Raw genomic sequence first — 18,058 nt, 5'->3', positions numbered from 1 at the left:
TGATTCTGTTAAATTTTGCACAACAGATGGTGAAGACAGAAGCCCCAAGTGACTTAAATCAAAAGACAACTAAGCTACCGTTCAGTCGAACCTGGACTACCTCTGAATCTGCACTTCCTGGAAGCTCTGGTTTAGATGTTCATTTTGTTCCAGAGAACATTTGGAAGACCCAAGATGAAATAGACTCACTTTATGAAAACCTACAGAGCATGGCTGAGGTACAATACCTCCATTCATGTTTTGTGCTTCTCTTATGCTTTTAAATCAATGTTGCTCTGGGGAGAAATATTTTGAGCTCAAGGTAATATAATGTGTTCTCTATCAGCAGTACCTGGCAAAACTACCAAGCTACCATCCATGTATTTTAGTTAATGTAAATGAAAGGATGCTTTTCCCTCAAAAAGCAAGGTAGTTATTACAGCAACAAAATTCTTCATCTATTTTACAGGACAGAAAAAAGGCTTTGGAGGAGATGATTGGATATTACCGCTTCTGTAGCTCCTGTGAAGCATTTCAGTCATGGATGAGAGAAAAAGAGAACATTTTTCGGACTCTTCAGCCTCAAGCGGACAACGTGGAAGTCATGCAACAAAAATATCAGGTATCCTCTTTCCCTACTTATAAATGATGCGTTTTAAATCAGACCTTGGGAGAATGGAAAAAGTTGAGTAACTAAGTTTTTGAGCATTTTTCATTCATTGCAATGTATGGTGCTCTGCATAAATCAGATACTTCTTTGGTATAAACTGTGCCAACCTTACTGAAGCTGATGTCCGTTTAACTTCTGTGGATGTGATATTATGGTACAAATATTGGGGTATGAAAGGATTCTTTTTTGTGGTTTATGTTATGGCACTTTAAGAAAAAAGGCACTTGCATCCCTATGGAGTTGGGCATATGCTTATGTGTAGTTTGTACACCAGGAGAGATCTTGAATATAGGGGAACTGCGGGTGCAGGTCTGCATTGTGTCAGCAGGCAGGAAGATGAACAGCAAGGTGCAAAAGTCACCTGACAAAGTGGAAAATGAATGTATATGGAAAATATCAAGAACAGGATCCATAGAACTGGAAAAATCTCAAGTTCTGCATTCTTGTATCTTTTCTATTTTAGAGTTTTTTAACAGAACTGGCTGCAGGGAAAGGCCAGCTGGGAGAAATTGAAAGCTTAGCTACTAAATTTGGGAAGAACAGTCCTGGCAAATACACTGAGATCCAGATTTGGCTGGAAGAAATCAATGCCAGGTAAAGGCGCTACTGGTAAAATAGAGAATACTTTTTGTGATGGCCATTGGAGAATTGACCTTTGCATGCCTGATCTGAACTACACTGAATTTAAGCCTGATAAATTACTAAATCCCAGAATTTGGATGAGAGGAGGATTTTAAATGTACTTGAAGTTTGCTCTTTCGGTTGCAGCAGTCACCACTAGACACAGAATGGTACAAAGTGGCAGGGGCTGCTCCCTGGGGTCAGCAGGGGTCCAGGACACATCTAGCAGGGACTGTGGCTGGGCTGAGGCAGGACTGTGATGCAGCGGGACGGCACTTTAGGCCAACCCCTAGCACAGACTCTCATAAAAGAAGCTCCTAAGGGCTGAGGTCAGACCTGGCAACTCCCAAAGCCTGGGGTTTTCATAGGGATGTTGGAAGGGGACAGGTTCAGACAACCTGAGTTGACTGCCATAGTGCATCAAGAGCTTGCTGTCCTGTACGAAATGGGGAACTGGGAGCTAAGGTGAGAGGCCTTGGCAGGAAAGGCTAGTCCCATAGGGAATTGAACAGGAAAGACCCAGGATGATAACTAGCATTAGACGTTAGTCTCAACAGTCCCTACTGTCATTTGCAGGAATGGGGTAGCCCTCGGCTGCACTAGCTGCCCTGTGCCTCATATCTTGCTTCCAGGACTTTGGAATGCCCTCGCAGTGAGATAGTGCTTAGGGTGAGGATGCCGTTCACTATCACTGAAAGGAACACAAAATCCTATTTGACTTCACCAAGTAGCTCGGTACCTGTTGTATTCGTGTTCCCATAAACTACCCAGCTGGAACTGTGAGGCACTGCTGGATCTCAGTTTGACCAGTGTTGTTTATTTACATTGTGTTTAGGGTTTTTGATCACCTGAGCTAGATTCACTTGTTTGATATATCACTGAGATGAACTTTGAGGTTGAAGGTACTGGCTTTCTCCTCAGTCCACTGAAATCCCAGAAACAAATCTCACACTTGCTAAAAATCTGTATAGCAAAGGCTATAAAATGAATCTGTTTTTTAGGTGAAGGCAAGTTCTGGAGTAGTGACTGAAGCTACATGTAAGTAATTGTGTTCTCTCTCCCTCCAAGGTGGGAACACATGGAATCTCTGAAGGAGGAGAAGGGCTCAGAACTGATCGGAGTGGCTGATGTGAGGACATTTCTTGAGGACTGCCAGAGTATAGAAGTGCTACTGCAAGACAAGATGGGCCAGCTTAGGGATCTGGAACCAGGGAACTTACCTGCTGGGCTGGAGTCAGACAAGCGCAAACTGTCTGCAGTCGAGAGAGAAGTCCTAGTGATGGAGAGGAAAATTGAGTACTTGAGGAGTGTTGCAAAATCGTAAGGAGCCTGCTCTTTGTTTTCGTATTCTATACTAATTGTCTAAGATAACACTGTAAAGAGAATGAGCAGCCTTTGAAATTTCCCTTGAAGTATCTTTTAAGCTGCTTGAGAAACCAACTTGCCCATTGGATTGAGGTCCTCTCTCTTGAGTATGCCTGGTGAAGTGGCTGTTTCAGGCTTTGCTGCTGTGGAAAGAATGTGTAAATACAGCAAGACTGTGACTTTATCAAGTTACCTGTGCTAATGGGATTTACTTGCACATTTTGAAATAGATATAATTTAGGAAGTGAAAGAGGATCATCAGGGGAAACAAAGATGAAGGAAGAATAGCTGGCAATTGTGCACTACAGTTTGAATTTCAAATTGTAAAGCTTTTCAGTTCTTTGAGTCTTCTATACTTTCATGATGTATATATATAACTGAACCACAAGAATGTTATCAGTCTTTAAAGAGTCTTTAAAGTGCATTTTCTGTGGTACAATGTTTTCACACAGATGTTTTTTGCTAGTTTGGAGTATTTGGTGCCTTACCTGACCTTCTTTTTAACAAAAGTGTAAATATCCAAATTTATTACTTTTAAAGGGCATTGGTTCAAGCTTCAAATTTCTGAAGCTGTTCTTCCAATTTTTTGTGTTCTACTTCTTGCTATAGTATTAAGGACACCAACCCTGCAGAGAGCAAGGCCATCACAGAGCAGGTGGAGTACATGGAAAGGCTTCTGGTAAACCTCAAGTTGGAGACCCAAAGGAAGCGTGACCTTCTGCAGCAGGCCCAAAATCAACAGTCCTTCCTGCAAGACAGCCGCAGGCTCCTGCTGTGGGCAGAAGGCATCAGGGAGAAGCTGAGAAGTGAAGAAATGGGTGTGGACGTGGCTTCTGCAGAGCAACTGCTGAGGGAACATCAGGACCTTCTGAAAGAAATAAGGTCTCAGAAGGAAAGGTAGGCTGGGCTGAGCAGAATGGGATGATATTTCAACAACACCATGAAGATGAAACATATATTGTGTATATAAATTATTTATGAAAGTTATGCTGTTTATTTAAATGCTTGTGGAATTTAGAGTCATAATAAAACTGCTGAATGCAAAATCCAGTTAGCTGTTGCATTCTTGCACTGATGTCAAGACATGTCTATTGGAGTAGATTTTCACAAGCTCACTTGACACTTGAATAATGCCACCTGCACTTTCCCTTCCCTTAGTTCTTCCCTTCCTATGCTTTATGTTTTCAGATGCCATGGTTTTCAGTCCTATTGTTCTGCAGCATTATAGATTTCTAGACATAATGTTGGCCCTTCTTGCTCATTTAATGGGAAAGTCTACTTACATGGCAACTTATACAGAAATCTTACCTACCACCTCCAGCCTGTATCCCTGAGCAAACAACTACATGCAGTGCGTAGTGTACAACAATGGCTAGTAGGGAAAGAGCAAGAGGGAGGGAGGGCAGCTTAGTGTTTACTGCTGTGTACTGTATAAGATAATTAATATATTCACATGCACTAAGGTCTTAATTTTCGTTCTCTGGGAAGATTTGTGCAGCTAGAGGAGCTTGGGCATAAAGTAATCCAAAACCAACCCAGTAACAGTAGGACCAGAGATGTTCACCTGTCTGTGGAGAGGCTTGCCCAGGAGAACAAAGAGCTGGAAAATATGTGGGAACACCGATGGAAAAAGCTGCAGGATGGCTTGGAATTACAGAAGTTCAACAGGGAGGGAGACCGTATCAATGCTGCCCTTTCTAGCCATGAGGCTTTTCTCCGGGGTGATGACCTTGGGGTACGTACAGCAGCTGATCTTGTTTCTTTCTGCTTCACATCCAGGTAGTCACACATTTTTCTTAATTAGTCCAGCTTCCTCATTCTTATAGCCATGGCATCTTCAAACTTTGAAACTAGACTGTCAGTTTTTTATTTGTGTTCTTATGTCCTTACTCATCATAATGAAAATTAGGCTTGGCACAAAAGCATTTCAGAAAGCAACTAGAGTTGTGATTTGTTGCTGTGTTTGCGTGACAGATGATTTAGATACAACTGAGTCACAAACTGGGTGTCTAATGCAAAAAAACCAAAAAATTAAAATTAAAAAAAAAATTAAAAATGTTTTGAGGCTTAAACATAATTAACATTTTTTCGTTGAAATAGAAACCTGAGCTTAAATAAATTCTTTTTTTTTTTTTCTTTTCATTGAATATTTTAAAAATGTTAAAGCAATGAAGGGGAACAAAAAAAAACAAACAACAAATGTAGACAATGTTCACGAGATGATTAAAGGACGAAGATACCTTTTATATTTTCAGTTGAAAGAGTTTGTTATTTTGGGACTAACTAAATGGAATACAGATGTGCTTATTATGGATATAGTAGCCCAGATGCAGAATACAGATTTTCTTAAAAAGTGGAAATGGAACCATAACGTAGGAACAAACATATGACAGGTTAAACAGATATGTCACAAGCCTTAGCATATCTATTGCTTATTTATAGGCTGTATATACATACAGTGTATTATGCATAATTCCATTGCTAAATGTATCATGTGTCTATCTCTGAAAGAGAAGAGGGAAAGTAAGGACAAGTATTTTTTTCATTGCTACAGGAAAAGCATACAGCCAATGAAATACTTGATCAAATTTTCTTTCTTAAATGCAGGATCATGTAGATGCTGTTCGAAGCCTGCAGAAGCAACATCAGGAATTTGAACAACTGCTAATGGTGCTAAAGAGACGAATTGAAGCATTTAATGAAAATGGGACAGACCTGATAGAAAGTGGGCACTTTGCATCACACATGTAAGTCCAGACATCTTCCCTCCTCCTTTTTGTTCAAAGGGGGAGGTAGAAAAAAATAGTAATTCCACTGGAAGCATTTAGTGTTGTTAAACAATTGGATCAACATTAAAATCTTTTCTCTCAGGCAGGATTCAGTTGATCTCTAAGGATAAGGGGTAACAGATTCAAAGTAGAAACGAGGGTAGATTTAGATTACATATCAGGAAGCAGTTATTTACAATGAGGGTGGTGAAGCACTGTTACAGATTGCCTAGAAAAGTCATCAGTGCTCCACCCTCAGAGATGTTTAAGGTCAGGATAGAAGGGTCTTTAAGCAACTTGGTCTAGTGGGACATGTCCCTGGGGGGAGTTGGAACCAGATGATCTTCCAGCCCAAAACATTGATATGATTCCAGGCTGTGATCCCTTAAAATAGGGTAGGGAAAAGGGTATTTTTCAAAAAGATACAAACATCCTATGCTCTCAGGACAAGTGAGTGCAATGAGTTAGGTTAAAAGTGGCATTTTACAGAACACTAGAATAATCATTTATTATAAACTAGTAGTATTAAAACCTTTTTAACATAAATACGTGAATAAATACATTAAATGTCAGCATAATTAAAATTTTCTCTCATGTATTAGAACTAATATATTTGCTGTTAAAAGGTTATTTAAAACTTTGTTAGGAAATAATAACACATCAGGAACAGCTTCATATTGTAGTGGAAGCTGAAGTGTCATTTATAAATTCACTGGAGTCCAGTAAGAGGACCTCTGCATAAATAAAAATCAGAAATATAGGTTCAGAATGGATATCTTGGGTCAAATGGTCCATGATTTGTCATTACAAACGATAACATCTTGAAAATTTCCTCCACAAATTCATAAAACTACTCTTAAAACCAGGTATCTTGCCAGCTCTACTATCATTATAGGGCTATTCCAGAGCCTCACTGCGCTTGTATCACAGATAAAATTACTCTTTATGGTGGAATATGTGGGTAGAATAAAGGCCTAGGTGTTTTAGTCAAACATACATGACTGCAATTCACTAATGGAACATAGCTGTAGAAAAGGAAAAGGTAGCTAGAAAGCAGTATCTGGTTTTCAGATTAGCCACACAAGGTCGTAGGACAGGGCTGTATATTCCTTCCATCAACAAATGTGTGAACTAAATTGCAATCATATGATGCTAATGTGTACTAAAGAATTGTGAAGCCATATGATCATTACAACATTGAACTTACTCTTTTTATTGGTAGTATTAAAGAGAGAATGGCTACTCTTCGGCAAAGATGGGAACGGCTGATAGAAAGCAATTCCAAGAGAAAACAGAGATTATTGGATTCCCTGCAGCTGCAGGTAAAATGACAGAATGTGCAGATTTAGTCAAGCTTCTGTGAAGTAAGCTTACTGTTTGTCTTTGTATGGGACACATTTCAAATGTTTTTACTACAGCTCACTTTCCACTTCCCCTTTGACTGTGAGACAGAAAATGTCACTTTCCAAGGAGAAGGTGATGTGTAGGGGTTATATCTTACTAAACTATAACCATAGCAAAACTAAAAGCCAAAAATTGAGAAATCAAATGAAAAATATCAACAGAAAGTTCTGTCTACTGGATAAGCTTGTTCTGCTCATTACTGTTTTTCTGAGTGTTAATCATTTGGCCCAAATTAACCTTTCACTCTAGATTAACATAATTAGGGAGGATACCTTATACATTCTAACTTTTATATTAAGACTTTTAAAAAATGTTTTAAAAGCTACAGTGCATTTAGCTTAATTTGTGGTGGGCTGCCAACATAATGAAACAACTAGCTTAGATCTTCTTGCAGAAGTTTTAATGAAAGTTCACTTCCTAAACCTGGAAGGGACAATACTCGTATTTGTAGGGGCTCTTCAGAAATTAGATTACCCTTGCAGATGGAATGAAGCTCATTCATTTTCTTAGGGAAACATATTTCTAGACCAAACAACTTGCAGAAACAGGCTTCTTTTCTTACTTCATAATAAAATTTGGAGTTGGACTCGATGATCCTTATGGATTCCTTCCAACTTGTGGTACTCTATGATTCTGTACTATTTAAAGATAGTGGTGCTTCATAACCATGAATAGATAACATCTTACCCACTTCCCAAATTCCTAGTGACAGTTTGTCTTCAGAGAGATGAAGCCAGCTTCTGCTACTGCGGTGTTACCTATGCTTGTTCTCTTGTGCTTAATACAGTCAATCATTCTGCAGTATAGTTGGAATTCTGTGTTACAGTAGCATCAGTCAGGAGAAGATTTTTTTTTATTTTTTTTATTTATTTTTTTTTTTTTGGTCAAGTTTAACACTGTTATTTGCTATATATACAGAGGAGTTTGCCTAGGGAATTTGATTTTCCAATACACTTCATCCCATCTTTCTGCTGCAGATGCAAATTTTGCAACTTCACTCTACACCCTTGGATTCCATTTGCTACGTTTTTTTACTGAGAATGTTTATGAATAAATGTATAGATGTTAAATATAATTATTATTTTTTCTCTAAGGTGCCCTGCATGGAAACATCTACCAAAAACATACAGTGCATAACTGGGACACACCACCTTATGCTGACTGTATACAATAATTATCATTAGTTGTACTTTGGCAAGAATTTAGTTTCAAGTGCTGAGACACAAAGTTACACTGGATGGTAGGACCACATGCGGTTAAAATAGTCTGTCAAAAATGCAAGCTCTTGCTTTCCATAGCATTCAATAGATTAGTAACTGTGGTAAAAAAGAGACTAGAAGATACTACTCTCAGAACTTAAGAACAACAATTCGCTATCATAACTTCTTAATTAAAAGTGTTGATTATACAGAACAGCTTTCTTATGAGAATATAATATTTCTCCTAACTCTTGGAAAAAAAAACAGGACTTCATACTAGTGGCAAGAACAGACCAAAAATCCATGCCAAACTAGAATTTAAATCTATTTAATCCTATCTGTTTCTGTAAGGAGTTCAACCGTGATGCTGCTGAGCTTTTGATATGGATGGAAGAGAAATATAAGATTGCATCTGATGAATCCTATCGCGATCCAACAAATGTTCTACGCAAACTGAAGTGGCATGAGGCCGCTGAGAAGGAAATGATGGCTAATGAGAAGCACTTTGCAACACTGATAAAGGTGAAGACATTTTTGAAACAAAGTGTTCCACCTGTTCCCAAACTTCATGACCTTGATCTAATACAAAAATGTGTTGTGCTGTGTTTTTCCAGAAAGGAAATCAGCTGATTCAAGATGACCATTATGCTGCGTCTTCTGTCCAAAAGAAGATGGCAGAGCTAGAGAAGAAGTGGAAAGAACTGTATGGGAAGATGATAGAGCGAGGTGACAAGCTAAGACAAGCCGGGCAGCAAGAACAGCTCATGGAACTGCTGGAGGTCAGGAGATGGTGGGGTGCAGAGGGGAGGGCTAGCACAGGTACCTGGTTACTATGCTGATAAAAAATGTTCCTTGAAAAAAAGAGCAGGATATTCTGCAAATAAAAGCATGTTTTAAGGTGTTTTGACACAAGGCAGATCACTTTCAACAATCTCAGGAGAGAAAAGCCAGTGTAAGGCTAACCAAGTTCACTCCAAAGCTATAAGGAGGATAACAGTGTCATCACCAAGATGTAATGCTACTGAACTCAAGCTCAGCACTACATCTGGTTATCCCAGACTAAGAAACCAATCAAATCTCTCTGCAGGGCCCAAGACTGTACAAAAACACATGCCAGCTTGGAGTCAGTATGGAGGTTTGAGGCACAGTGTTATATTCAAAAAGTAATTCAGGCAAATTTTGTGAGAGGAAAAATATGCTCTGAAGCTGTTTCCAGGTATTAATGTTTAATTAAACTGCTGTTGTATTGAATTTAAATGCTAAGCTTTGAAGCCATTGGAGATTTGTATCTGAAGATAGTTCAAAGAGATGATTTTGTAGTCATGTACTTTAGTAGCTCAGAATGAAAAGTACACCAGAATGGAGAGCAAAGTAAAATATTCCCAGGAGATGCCTCTTAAGGCCACCTGTCCATGGTGTTACCAAAAAAATAAGGTAGGGATTTAAATGTTGTATCCAACAAGCTGTCTTGAGAGGAGCTGAGTGAAAGAAAATGTTTCAAGGTCAGTAGAAGCATGCAGTAATCCTTCCCCTATAGGATGCCAAAAAGAAGATAGAGAAAATCGAGAAGGTTCTTCAGGAAGCAGAGACAGGCCGTGATTTGCGCTCCAGCCGCGATCTACTCAAGCAGCACAGACAGCTGGAAAATGAGACACACGAGCTGGCAGAGAAAATGAACTCTATTGTGTCTCATGCAATGAAAATGGCTGCCAATCACTTTGACTCCCAGAGAATTCTGGATGAAACGCAAAAATACCTAAAAAGGTGAGGTATCACCCTCTTTTTATTTCCACTCCTTATGTCATATCACATTTTTTGTTCCACTTTGGACTCATATTCAGGAATGACTTGTCCTGTTAGTTGTGCTACAGCCGTGCTTTGGTCTATGCCTGCACAGCTGCTGGACGATAGACTTCAACATCTGTTACTGGAATTTGCTTCTTGCCTGCTGCACTCCCTACTCTGGTCCTTTGGTTACCCATAGGTCATCCAGTTGCTTGCTAAAATGTGCAGTGATCAATATTCAGTAGCAGCTAACTTCCTTAAAATATCACAGGACAAGCCTTTGGCTTCAAAAGTGAAAAGCTGTTTTTTTCTCCTCTTCTTGCATTTATTGTTTTTAGTCTAAATTAAAAGTTGACCAAAATTCTCTTTTTATTTTATCTCCAAGCAGCATTACTTAAATGTCTGGAAAGTGAAGTGTTGTAACACTGTATTCTCCTTTCAGTGTAGGATTACATCAGAGTTATTAACTGAGCACTGGCACTATCTATTGCAGCAGGCATGACCTGTGCCAGGCTGTATTATGACCAAGGCTTTTGAGAATCACAGCTTCATAAAGCTTTATTTCCACTTCCATGGCCTGCTCAAATCCCTTCCATACTTGCCTTCAGTAACCTTCTGGAGTTCTTGTATATACAGCCAACACTAACCTTTGAATTTTAATTGCACAGAAGTATCCAATGTTCTGTAATCATGATTGTGATATCATAGACTAATTCCCTTGGCAGGATTGGGGTAAAGCTTTGTTTAACATATATGTTTTAATGGATGATCCCTAGGTTTGAGTCTTTGCAAGCACCTCTTGGTGAGAGGCGTAAGCTGCTGGAAGCTGCAGTGGATCTTTATGAGTTCTACCATTACCATGACATGGAGCTGAACTGGATTAATGAGCGGTTACCTATTGCCAATTCCACCAACTATGGGAAGTCCTTGGATGTAGCTCAAAGTTTGTTGCAAAAGCACAAGGTATCTCCTTTCATCAAGCTTATGATAGCTTGTTGGCACGCTGCACATCACCACAGCCTGCAAACCAGTACCTGCATAATTCTCCTTTACCTCTGGGGAGGCTGTTACAAGAAAAATGTAGTGCAGTACTAATTGAAATATGATTCCAGCACACTGAGACAAGTGAGCAGAGTAGTGTGATTTCCAGAGCAAACAAGGAATTCCTGTAGGAGCTGCAAAATTTTCCATGTTTTACAATATTCTTATTCTGAGAAAGATTATAGCTCTTCCCATTAGAAGTGGATAAAAGCTAGTGTACTTCATATTAAATAGAAAAACCAAGTTTTAGCTTTCTGCAGTGGTCTGGGTAAAATATTTTGACTCTCATGTTCTCATACTATCTTAGTTCTGTACTTACTGCACTTCACTTCTTTTTCTTCACGTATCCTTCCTTTCTTCCTCATTTTTCTTTTTTCTCATCCACAGGAATTTCAGGCAGAGGTGAATGCCCACAAACAGCAAGTCCAGCGGGTTCTGGATAAAGGAAGGACAATGATTGAAAGCCAGCACCCATCAGCACAGAAAATAAATGAGAAATGCCAGGAGCTTGTGACTGCCTGGCAGGGCCTGGAGAGAGCCTGTGAAGAAAGGATGAAGCAGCTGCAGCACTCAGTTGCTTTCCAAGAGGTACAAATTTCTCCCATAGTAGCTTTTTCAGGCAAACAAGAGGATCAAAGATTTTAAGTGAACAACAAAACAATTTAAATCTCTCCCTTTAATAGTCTTGGAATTCACTTCAGCTCAGACTCATGGAGCCAGACTCAAAAAAATAATACTGAGAGACTGATCAAGCCATTCCACTTAAAGCAAGTTAGGACTTTTGACCCTATTACTTCAACAAGATAATGGAACATAATTTTAGCCTCCTTAGAAAAAAATTACAGGCAAGTGTGCATCTGGATAATCCCAAATGTATTCAGTCTTTCGTGGGTCATTTAGAGTGCAGTCACTCAGATAGCATAGGTAGATTTTTAGACATAACAATATTTGCACAACGCTCGTAGGTCCACCTAAAGTATGTGCTGTGGAAAATTTAATCATGTGGAACTTGTTTCCTCCAAATGCGTAAACAGCTGTCCATACTGTAGGCTTTATGAAGCCTGATCTTTATAGGTGGTTTGAATTTCTCAGAAATTAATCACCATAGCTTTGGTGCTTGAATAAGACCTCAGTTATTTTGCACTGATGTCTTAAATCTGTGGCCTCCTTCATATGATTTGAAAAAGCAACAGTATGTATAAAATCCTCATAGTATGTTCAAATTTATACAAGGATTCTATAAATTAAATGCCATTTAGAAAGCATTTTTTCCAGGGATTTGGCAAAGCTAATGAAGTCCCTTGGGTTCATTTCTTATCAGGAAACACACCCAGGTTCTTCTAAGATTCCTGCAACTTAGTCTGGTCATGTGGAATAGTAGTCCTTAGGATTAAATAGTCTTTATTAGTTTTTCAGTGTGATATTACAGTAGACCTTATAATGCACCCTTTGCTTCAAATTTATTAGGTCAAAAGAATTACAGGAGTATTATGGAAGTTGACACAGACATTAATTTACCTTATTTTTAACTGATAGTTTCTAATGAATACTTCAGACCTGGAGGCTTGGATAGCAGAAAAGCGTCCACTTGTGATGAGCAAGGACTATGGTAAGGATGAAGATGGAACACTCAAACTCCTCAAGAAACATAAGGTATTTCAGAAACTTTTTAGTAATTCTTGAAAAATTAAATAAAAGATATTCAAAGTTTGCATCTGTGATTAAGTTAAGGAATTGAGTTGCTATGTTGCTTCAGGAAGGAATGACTGCCATAATATTTGAATTTATGAATCCATCAGCAATTTTTTTTTTTTTTTACAAAGCTAGGATCTTCTTTGTTTGCATGTCATGCTCTGAGTCTGAGAGTAAAGGATGTAATATACCAGGCTGCAAGAAGTACTTTAGTGACTAACACCATGCACTCTAACATCTGAAATGGTCTTGATTGACTTCTACTAATATTCTTAGCATGAAAACATGTTTGCGAGGCAAGATTTTGAAACTACAAAAAGTTGTGAAAAAATCAGAGGTTTTCTGTTCATCACTGGGAGTGCTTTTAACCCCTTAGGAAAGCCTCAATGAATCTGTAGCTTTCATGGCAGCAGAGTCTTGAGTTTGATTCTGTTTACACAAACCAGCAACTTTGAGATTACTTTTTGGATTTGTAGGTAGAAAAAATATTTCTTCTCTACTGCTCTTAAATCACTCGATTCTTTTTTCTACTTCATCTATCTGAGAGTAGCAGAGGAGGTCAAGGAATCTCTCCTCAAATTCTGTGGGCTGGCAGAATCTTTTGATCTGCCTTTCTTTTTAAAGATGTTCTGTTTCCTTGATACTTAAGTGTCCAATCATCTAAAAGATAGCTCATATCAACATATGTCCACATATGACTAGACAGACAGAAAAGGTGGATGTAGTTTGCTACTCTGGTTAAAAAAAAATTAGTTTGGCAAGATAGGAGAATGAGGAATGTTCTCATCTTATTTTTTGAGGCCAAAACTATGATCTGATATCTGTTTTTCCGTCTCAACAGATAAATGAAGAAGTTTTATGTTTTTCCTAGAATCGAAGATAAATATTTTGTATTATTTCAGGAATACTGATCTCTGATTAACCATATCAGAAATTTCTAATCCATCTAACTAACTTGTTTGATATTATATATGTAGTTAAAAAAAAAAAAAAAAAAAAAGGAAAAAAGCAAAATAGCCTGAAACTGATCAAGTCCTGGAAATATCACATGCTTTCAGAAACCTCTTCTCCTCTTTTAATGTCTCCATTGATTCCAGTATAGTCTGGCACAAAAGCTGAAATAGTGAAAGTCTTGGAAAATCTGCTCTCATTCTGCTCTTTCCTTTGACAGGTGCTGGAGCATGAGATTGCTGTTTACCAAGATCTGATTAAAGAACTAAATGAAAGTGTCCAAAATCTTCCAGCTGTGGGTTCCATCCAGTATGTTGAGGTTGATGCACCAAGGGAACAAGTTCACTCAAGACTTCGTGAGTTGCAGGAACTAGCAGCAAAAAGGTATGAAATAGAAAATATCCATCTTAGCTGACTCCAGTCTAAATTGCCCCGTGGATACTATGTTTGATCCAAAGCCTAGCTGACTATGCTTTGACTCAAATAAGTCAATCAAAGGCATCTCCAGTTACCTCACTACAATTTTTACCACATCCACCATGTCCCCTATTTTTAATTGTATTTAGGAAATTGCTTGTTTCTATATTTGAATTCTGTACACCTATGGGCATTTTATTATTGCTACATGAAGCCTCTACATTTTGCTGAAGGTATTCAAAGCTACCAAATTTCCTCTTCAACCTTCATCATCCTCCTGTAAAACAATTTGAGATCCAAGATTCTGACTTTTCTTCCTGTTATCTGGAATATGATATTAGAAGGGTAAGGGAGGGGTAAGCCTTGTTTTAGAATTTTTTTTCCTTACTGAAAACTACTAGAAAATGACTTTATTTGTAACATAGAAGAAGGAAAGCAATTGATATTATGCTTATCTTTATGGCCAGTGCCACTGCTACTATAAGAAGGCTTTTGTCCTTGAATAAGACATATACTTTTCACTTCCTTTCTCCTATTAAAACAGTAGCGAGTTACAAGAAGACAGTTTGCTTTTACTCAGGATCTTTAGATACTTCTAGCCTGTTGTTGGGAAAGAACAAATGCCCATTTGAACAGTTTAGGTTTTACCTCCTCAAAAAAATCACACAGAAAATGTTCTCACTTAAAAACAAACAAATGAAACGAAACAGGGAGAAAGCTCAGTTACTGTGCTTTTCTGAAAACTTCAATCAGTGAGTCTGACTTGGTGACAGCTGTCATCTTATAAACATTATTTCCAGTCCTGAGAAAAAAAATCAGCTCTTATATTAAGGACAATGAATCTTGATGAGGAGAGTCCGGGGGAGTAGTAAGAAGAAAGTTATTAATTACCCTTCTCTTGAACTCCTTTATTCTAATTGTATTTTCTTATCTGCTCCTTGCAACAGAGGAAAGAAGCTGGATGAGACTCTTGTTTTGCATGAGTTCTTACGAGAGTACGAAGATCTGCAGGACTGGATGGCTCAGCAGAAACAAGCAGCCAGCTCTGAAGACTATGGAAATGATTACGAACATGTATTGGTGAGTTTTTTGAGTAACCAATCAAAAACCAACCAAATTGTATGCTGTCAGACTGTAAAAAGATTCCAAGATTGTTCCTGAAAACTTGGAAGATGAAGATGAAAAGCGTATTGAAAGCATGAATCACTGGGAAACAGGAATAGAAAAGGATCAAGGGTGGGCAGAAATGATTGACTAGTGATGTCAGGCAGACAGCATTGCTGGACTTTTGCATCATGTTACCATGGGGCCTGAGCTGCACGAAGCAGCTGCATGCTGAAGTAATTAAGCTTTCAGATACTCAAAGAGAATCTCCCATCTATTTTTTATAGCTAGATATTTCAATGTAGTTTATTTTCAGCATTTGTGAAGGGACATTTATGTAGGGACATTACAGCCATATCTTTTCACGTGGTATAGAAATTATTATAAAGTCAGCACATTAGAAATCAATAGCCATTCAAAATCTTTATTTTTAACATTTATTTCAAAATATGTTGTGTCCTAAATTTTAAACTCAGACTGCGTTATTGAGTTATAATACTCAATAAAGATTTATATTCCTAAAGTAAAAACATAATATTTTAATAATTGCAATTCACTGTACATTGAAAATGTATGTTCTATCCTCAGTAATCATGCTTCTGCCTTGTATCTGCATCACAGACCTCATATTTTGCTAACAAACTGTAGTTCCTCATTGTCTTTGGAAGTAAAATCCAGTCGTTGATATCCTCCTCGTCAATTTCTCCATCTCCACTTGTAGTCAGCTTGTTACTTTTCACTCTGACACCAAGAAGGTACAACTGTCAACAACTTTTTTTTTTTGGTTGTTTTCCCTTCAAAAGCAACTTTGTGCTAAGTATGACACTTTCCGACACCAATTGGAAGCAACTGGGAAAAGAGTTATGACTTGCCAGCAGCTGGCAGAGAACTTGCTAAACAGTGGTCATTCCGAGTCCCGTGAAATCCGGCAGAAGCAGAAAGAGCTAAGGTAGGACACCTGTGTAGGCTCTGTAATGCTTTGTCCTTTCAGTTCACTCTTGAGGAGGAAGCAAGAGGAAATTAGAAAATTATAAGGCATGTCCCCCAATTCTCTAATTGCAAAATGTGTGTTTTTCTCATTGATAGAGAACTGTTGCCATGCGTCATTTAAAAATAGCCTACTATAATATAGACGTTATCTGTTTGCTGATTTGCTTTTTTGCTAATTGCATCAGAGATTCTTTGCAAGCAAGAGGTAATTGAACTTCCTTTGTCCTTTGGAGAAATGTTATGTAGCTGTAGAGCTGGGAGTTTAGTTGAATCATTATTGCTTCTAATTTTTTTAGCTTGAATCCCATGACTGCTCTGCAGCTATTAAGATGTTCTGAGACTCTTCTGTCTAGCACTGGTCCAGGCTGGCCTGAAAGAGAAGGATCAGTGATTCAATCCCCCAAATCCTGCTGTGCCAGTCATAGTGCTGGACAGAGTTCTGGCAGTGGAAATCAGGGGAGAACTCAATTTAGTCATTAATTTAGTGTCCAGATAAATGTGGCACTTTTAGGGAGGAAAACTGATGTAGATGAAGAGCTATACTCATCTTTAAATTCGAGCTTCATATATGTGCTTCCTCCAGGAGTCTTTCTTCCCAGTATTTCTCCCCTTTTAGTTGTAAATTCTGAAGCATGTAAAGGCTGAAAGACTTATTGGAGAGACTTGCCCATGTATGGGCAACAGTTTAAGTGTCTGGAGCAGATAGAAGAGTATGGGCAGAGTAGGGTGACAGATGTCCTACCCCTCAGAGAATCACTTCAACAGAATTTAATGGCTGGATTGAAAAAGTACAAGGAGGTTTTGTTCTTTAGCCTTTCTTCAGACTGTTAATCTCCTTTACTCCTAGTTTATGTGTCTTACATGTTTTGTGTTGTTCTTTTTTTACTATTTCTCCTTAGAAACTCTTGGGAAGAGCTGTTAGAAATTACCAGATTACGCGGTGAGCGGCTGAAAGATGCAGAGGTGATTCACAAGTGTTACCAAGATCTGACAGATGCTCTGGCACACATTGAGGTAAAAAACACCGGAAATATTTTATATAAAGAAAACTTAAATTTCAGCTTAATCTGTGGAGTATTCTTATGATTCTCAGTATGCTTACTGCTGTCTTCTAAAATATCTCAGTAAGAAACTCACACGATTACTCAAACTGAGTAAAACCAAAAAATTCTGGGTAATTTTTAAACACCTGACTGTTCACCTTATGAGAACCATTGGTGAAAGTGAGTACAGCTAGGGATAATCAAGTAGACTAGGGCCTGAACTAAGTTGTCTCCTATTGTAATGCATGTAGTAATGTTTCATTCAGTCCTCAAGCCTAAGAAACTATACTGTCCCACTGTTTCCTTCTTTCTACACCATTATGGCCTTATGTGCTGAATAGGGAACTCTCCTGTGGTTTACAGTGACAATTAAGCCTGGGTCAGGTAGTTATGTAACTTGGTGCAAAAGCTGGGCCAAAAATGAGTTCTTTTCTTCATTTCTAGTGATAGGTAGTGGCAATACTACCAGTATGAAAATGGGAGAAGGGCAAAATCTCAATGAAATTCTTCAGGTCTCTCTTTCATCTAAAAGTCCAAAAGGATATTTGGAAGGAAACCACATCATTGCTGTACTGAGATGTGTGGTTTTCTGAGTGCAGATATGTATAGAAAGCAAGGCAACAGAGCTTCTACTGTTTGCAAGGCAACAGAGCTTTGCTCAGTTAAGCGCAGTAGATTTTTCTATTTGCTTGTAATGAAAAGGCTGCTCTATTCAACTATGTATTCCTGTTTTCTTTCCCTGATGTAAATGGAAAATCAAATGTCATATATTCTACTGTATACCAGTTGAGGTTTTCAGAACCTGGCACGTATTTTACCTTTAAGAATGAAGTAGTTAATTCTGTAGCTATGACAAGTGGCAGTTTAAAAACGTTCTACAGACAACTCTTGATTTATTCCTATGCTGGGTTTGCCCCAGCTAAGCAGTACACACTTCTTGCATTGACTCCTGTTAATAAACTTTACTGCTGAGTGGGAGAGCAATTTGCCGTGCCCATCCCTTCATTTATCTCCTGCACAAAGGTCTAA

The 18,058-nt window shown here is 38.4% G+C and overlaps 1 protein-coding gene across 1 annotated transcript in view; it reads left to right on the top strand.

Annotated features, from left to right (window-relative positions):
• Positions 1-18,058, top strand: part of SPTBN5 (spectrin beta, non-erythrocytic 5) — a 91,335-nt gene that overhangs the window by 18,397 nt on the left and 54,880 nt on the right. The window contains exons 14-31 of the mRNA XM_042813512.1: positions 27-218; positions 449-601; positions 1,113-1,243; positions 2,339-2,590; positions 3,245-3,532; positions 4,124-4,370; positions 5,243-5,382; positions 6,626-6,725; positions 8,358-8,528; positions 8,621-8,785; positions 9,544-9,770; positions 10,568-10,754; positions 11,220-11,420; positions 12,369-12,485; positions 13,696-13,859; positions 14,840-14,972; positions 15,800-15,945; positions 16,886-17,000. Coding sequence (XP_042669446.1) covers positions 27-218; positions 449-601; positions 1,113-1,243; positions 2,339-2,590; positions 3,245-3,532; positions 4,124-4,370; positions 5,243-5,382; positions 6,626-6,725; positions 8,358-8,528; positions 8,621-8,785; positions 9,544-9,770; positions 10,568-10,754; positions 11,220-11,420; positions 12,369-12,485; positions 13,696-13,859; positions 14,840-14,972; positions 15,800-15,945; positions 16,886-17,000 — 3,129 coding nt within the window. The remainder of the gene's footprint in view (positions 1-26; positions 219-448; positions 602-1,112; positions 1,244-2,338; positions 2,591-3,244; positions 3,533-4,123; positions 4,371-5,242; positions 5,383-6,625; positions 6,726-8,357; positions 8,529-8,620; positions 8,786-9,543; positions 9,771-10,567; positions 10,755-11,219; positions 11,421-12,368; positions 12,486-13,695; positions 13,860-14,839; positions 14,973-15,799; positions 15,946-16,885; positions 17,001-18,058) is intronic.

Source organism: Centrocercus urophasianus, unplaced genomic scaffold (genome assembly GCF_019232065.1).
Source record: "Centrocercus urophasianus isolate 14NV4802_14NV808 unplaced genomic scaffold, USGS_Curo_1.0 seq_14, whole genome shotgun sequence".
NCBI classification, from domain to species: Eukaryota; Metazoa; Chordata; class Aves; order Galliformes; family Phasianidae; genus Centrocercus; species Centrocercus urophasianus.
The sequence above is the reverse complement of the archived record's forward strand: the minus strand, read 5'-3'. Positions and strand labels throughout refer to the sequence as shown.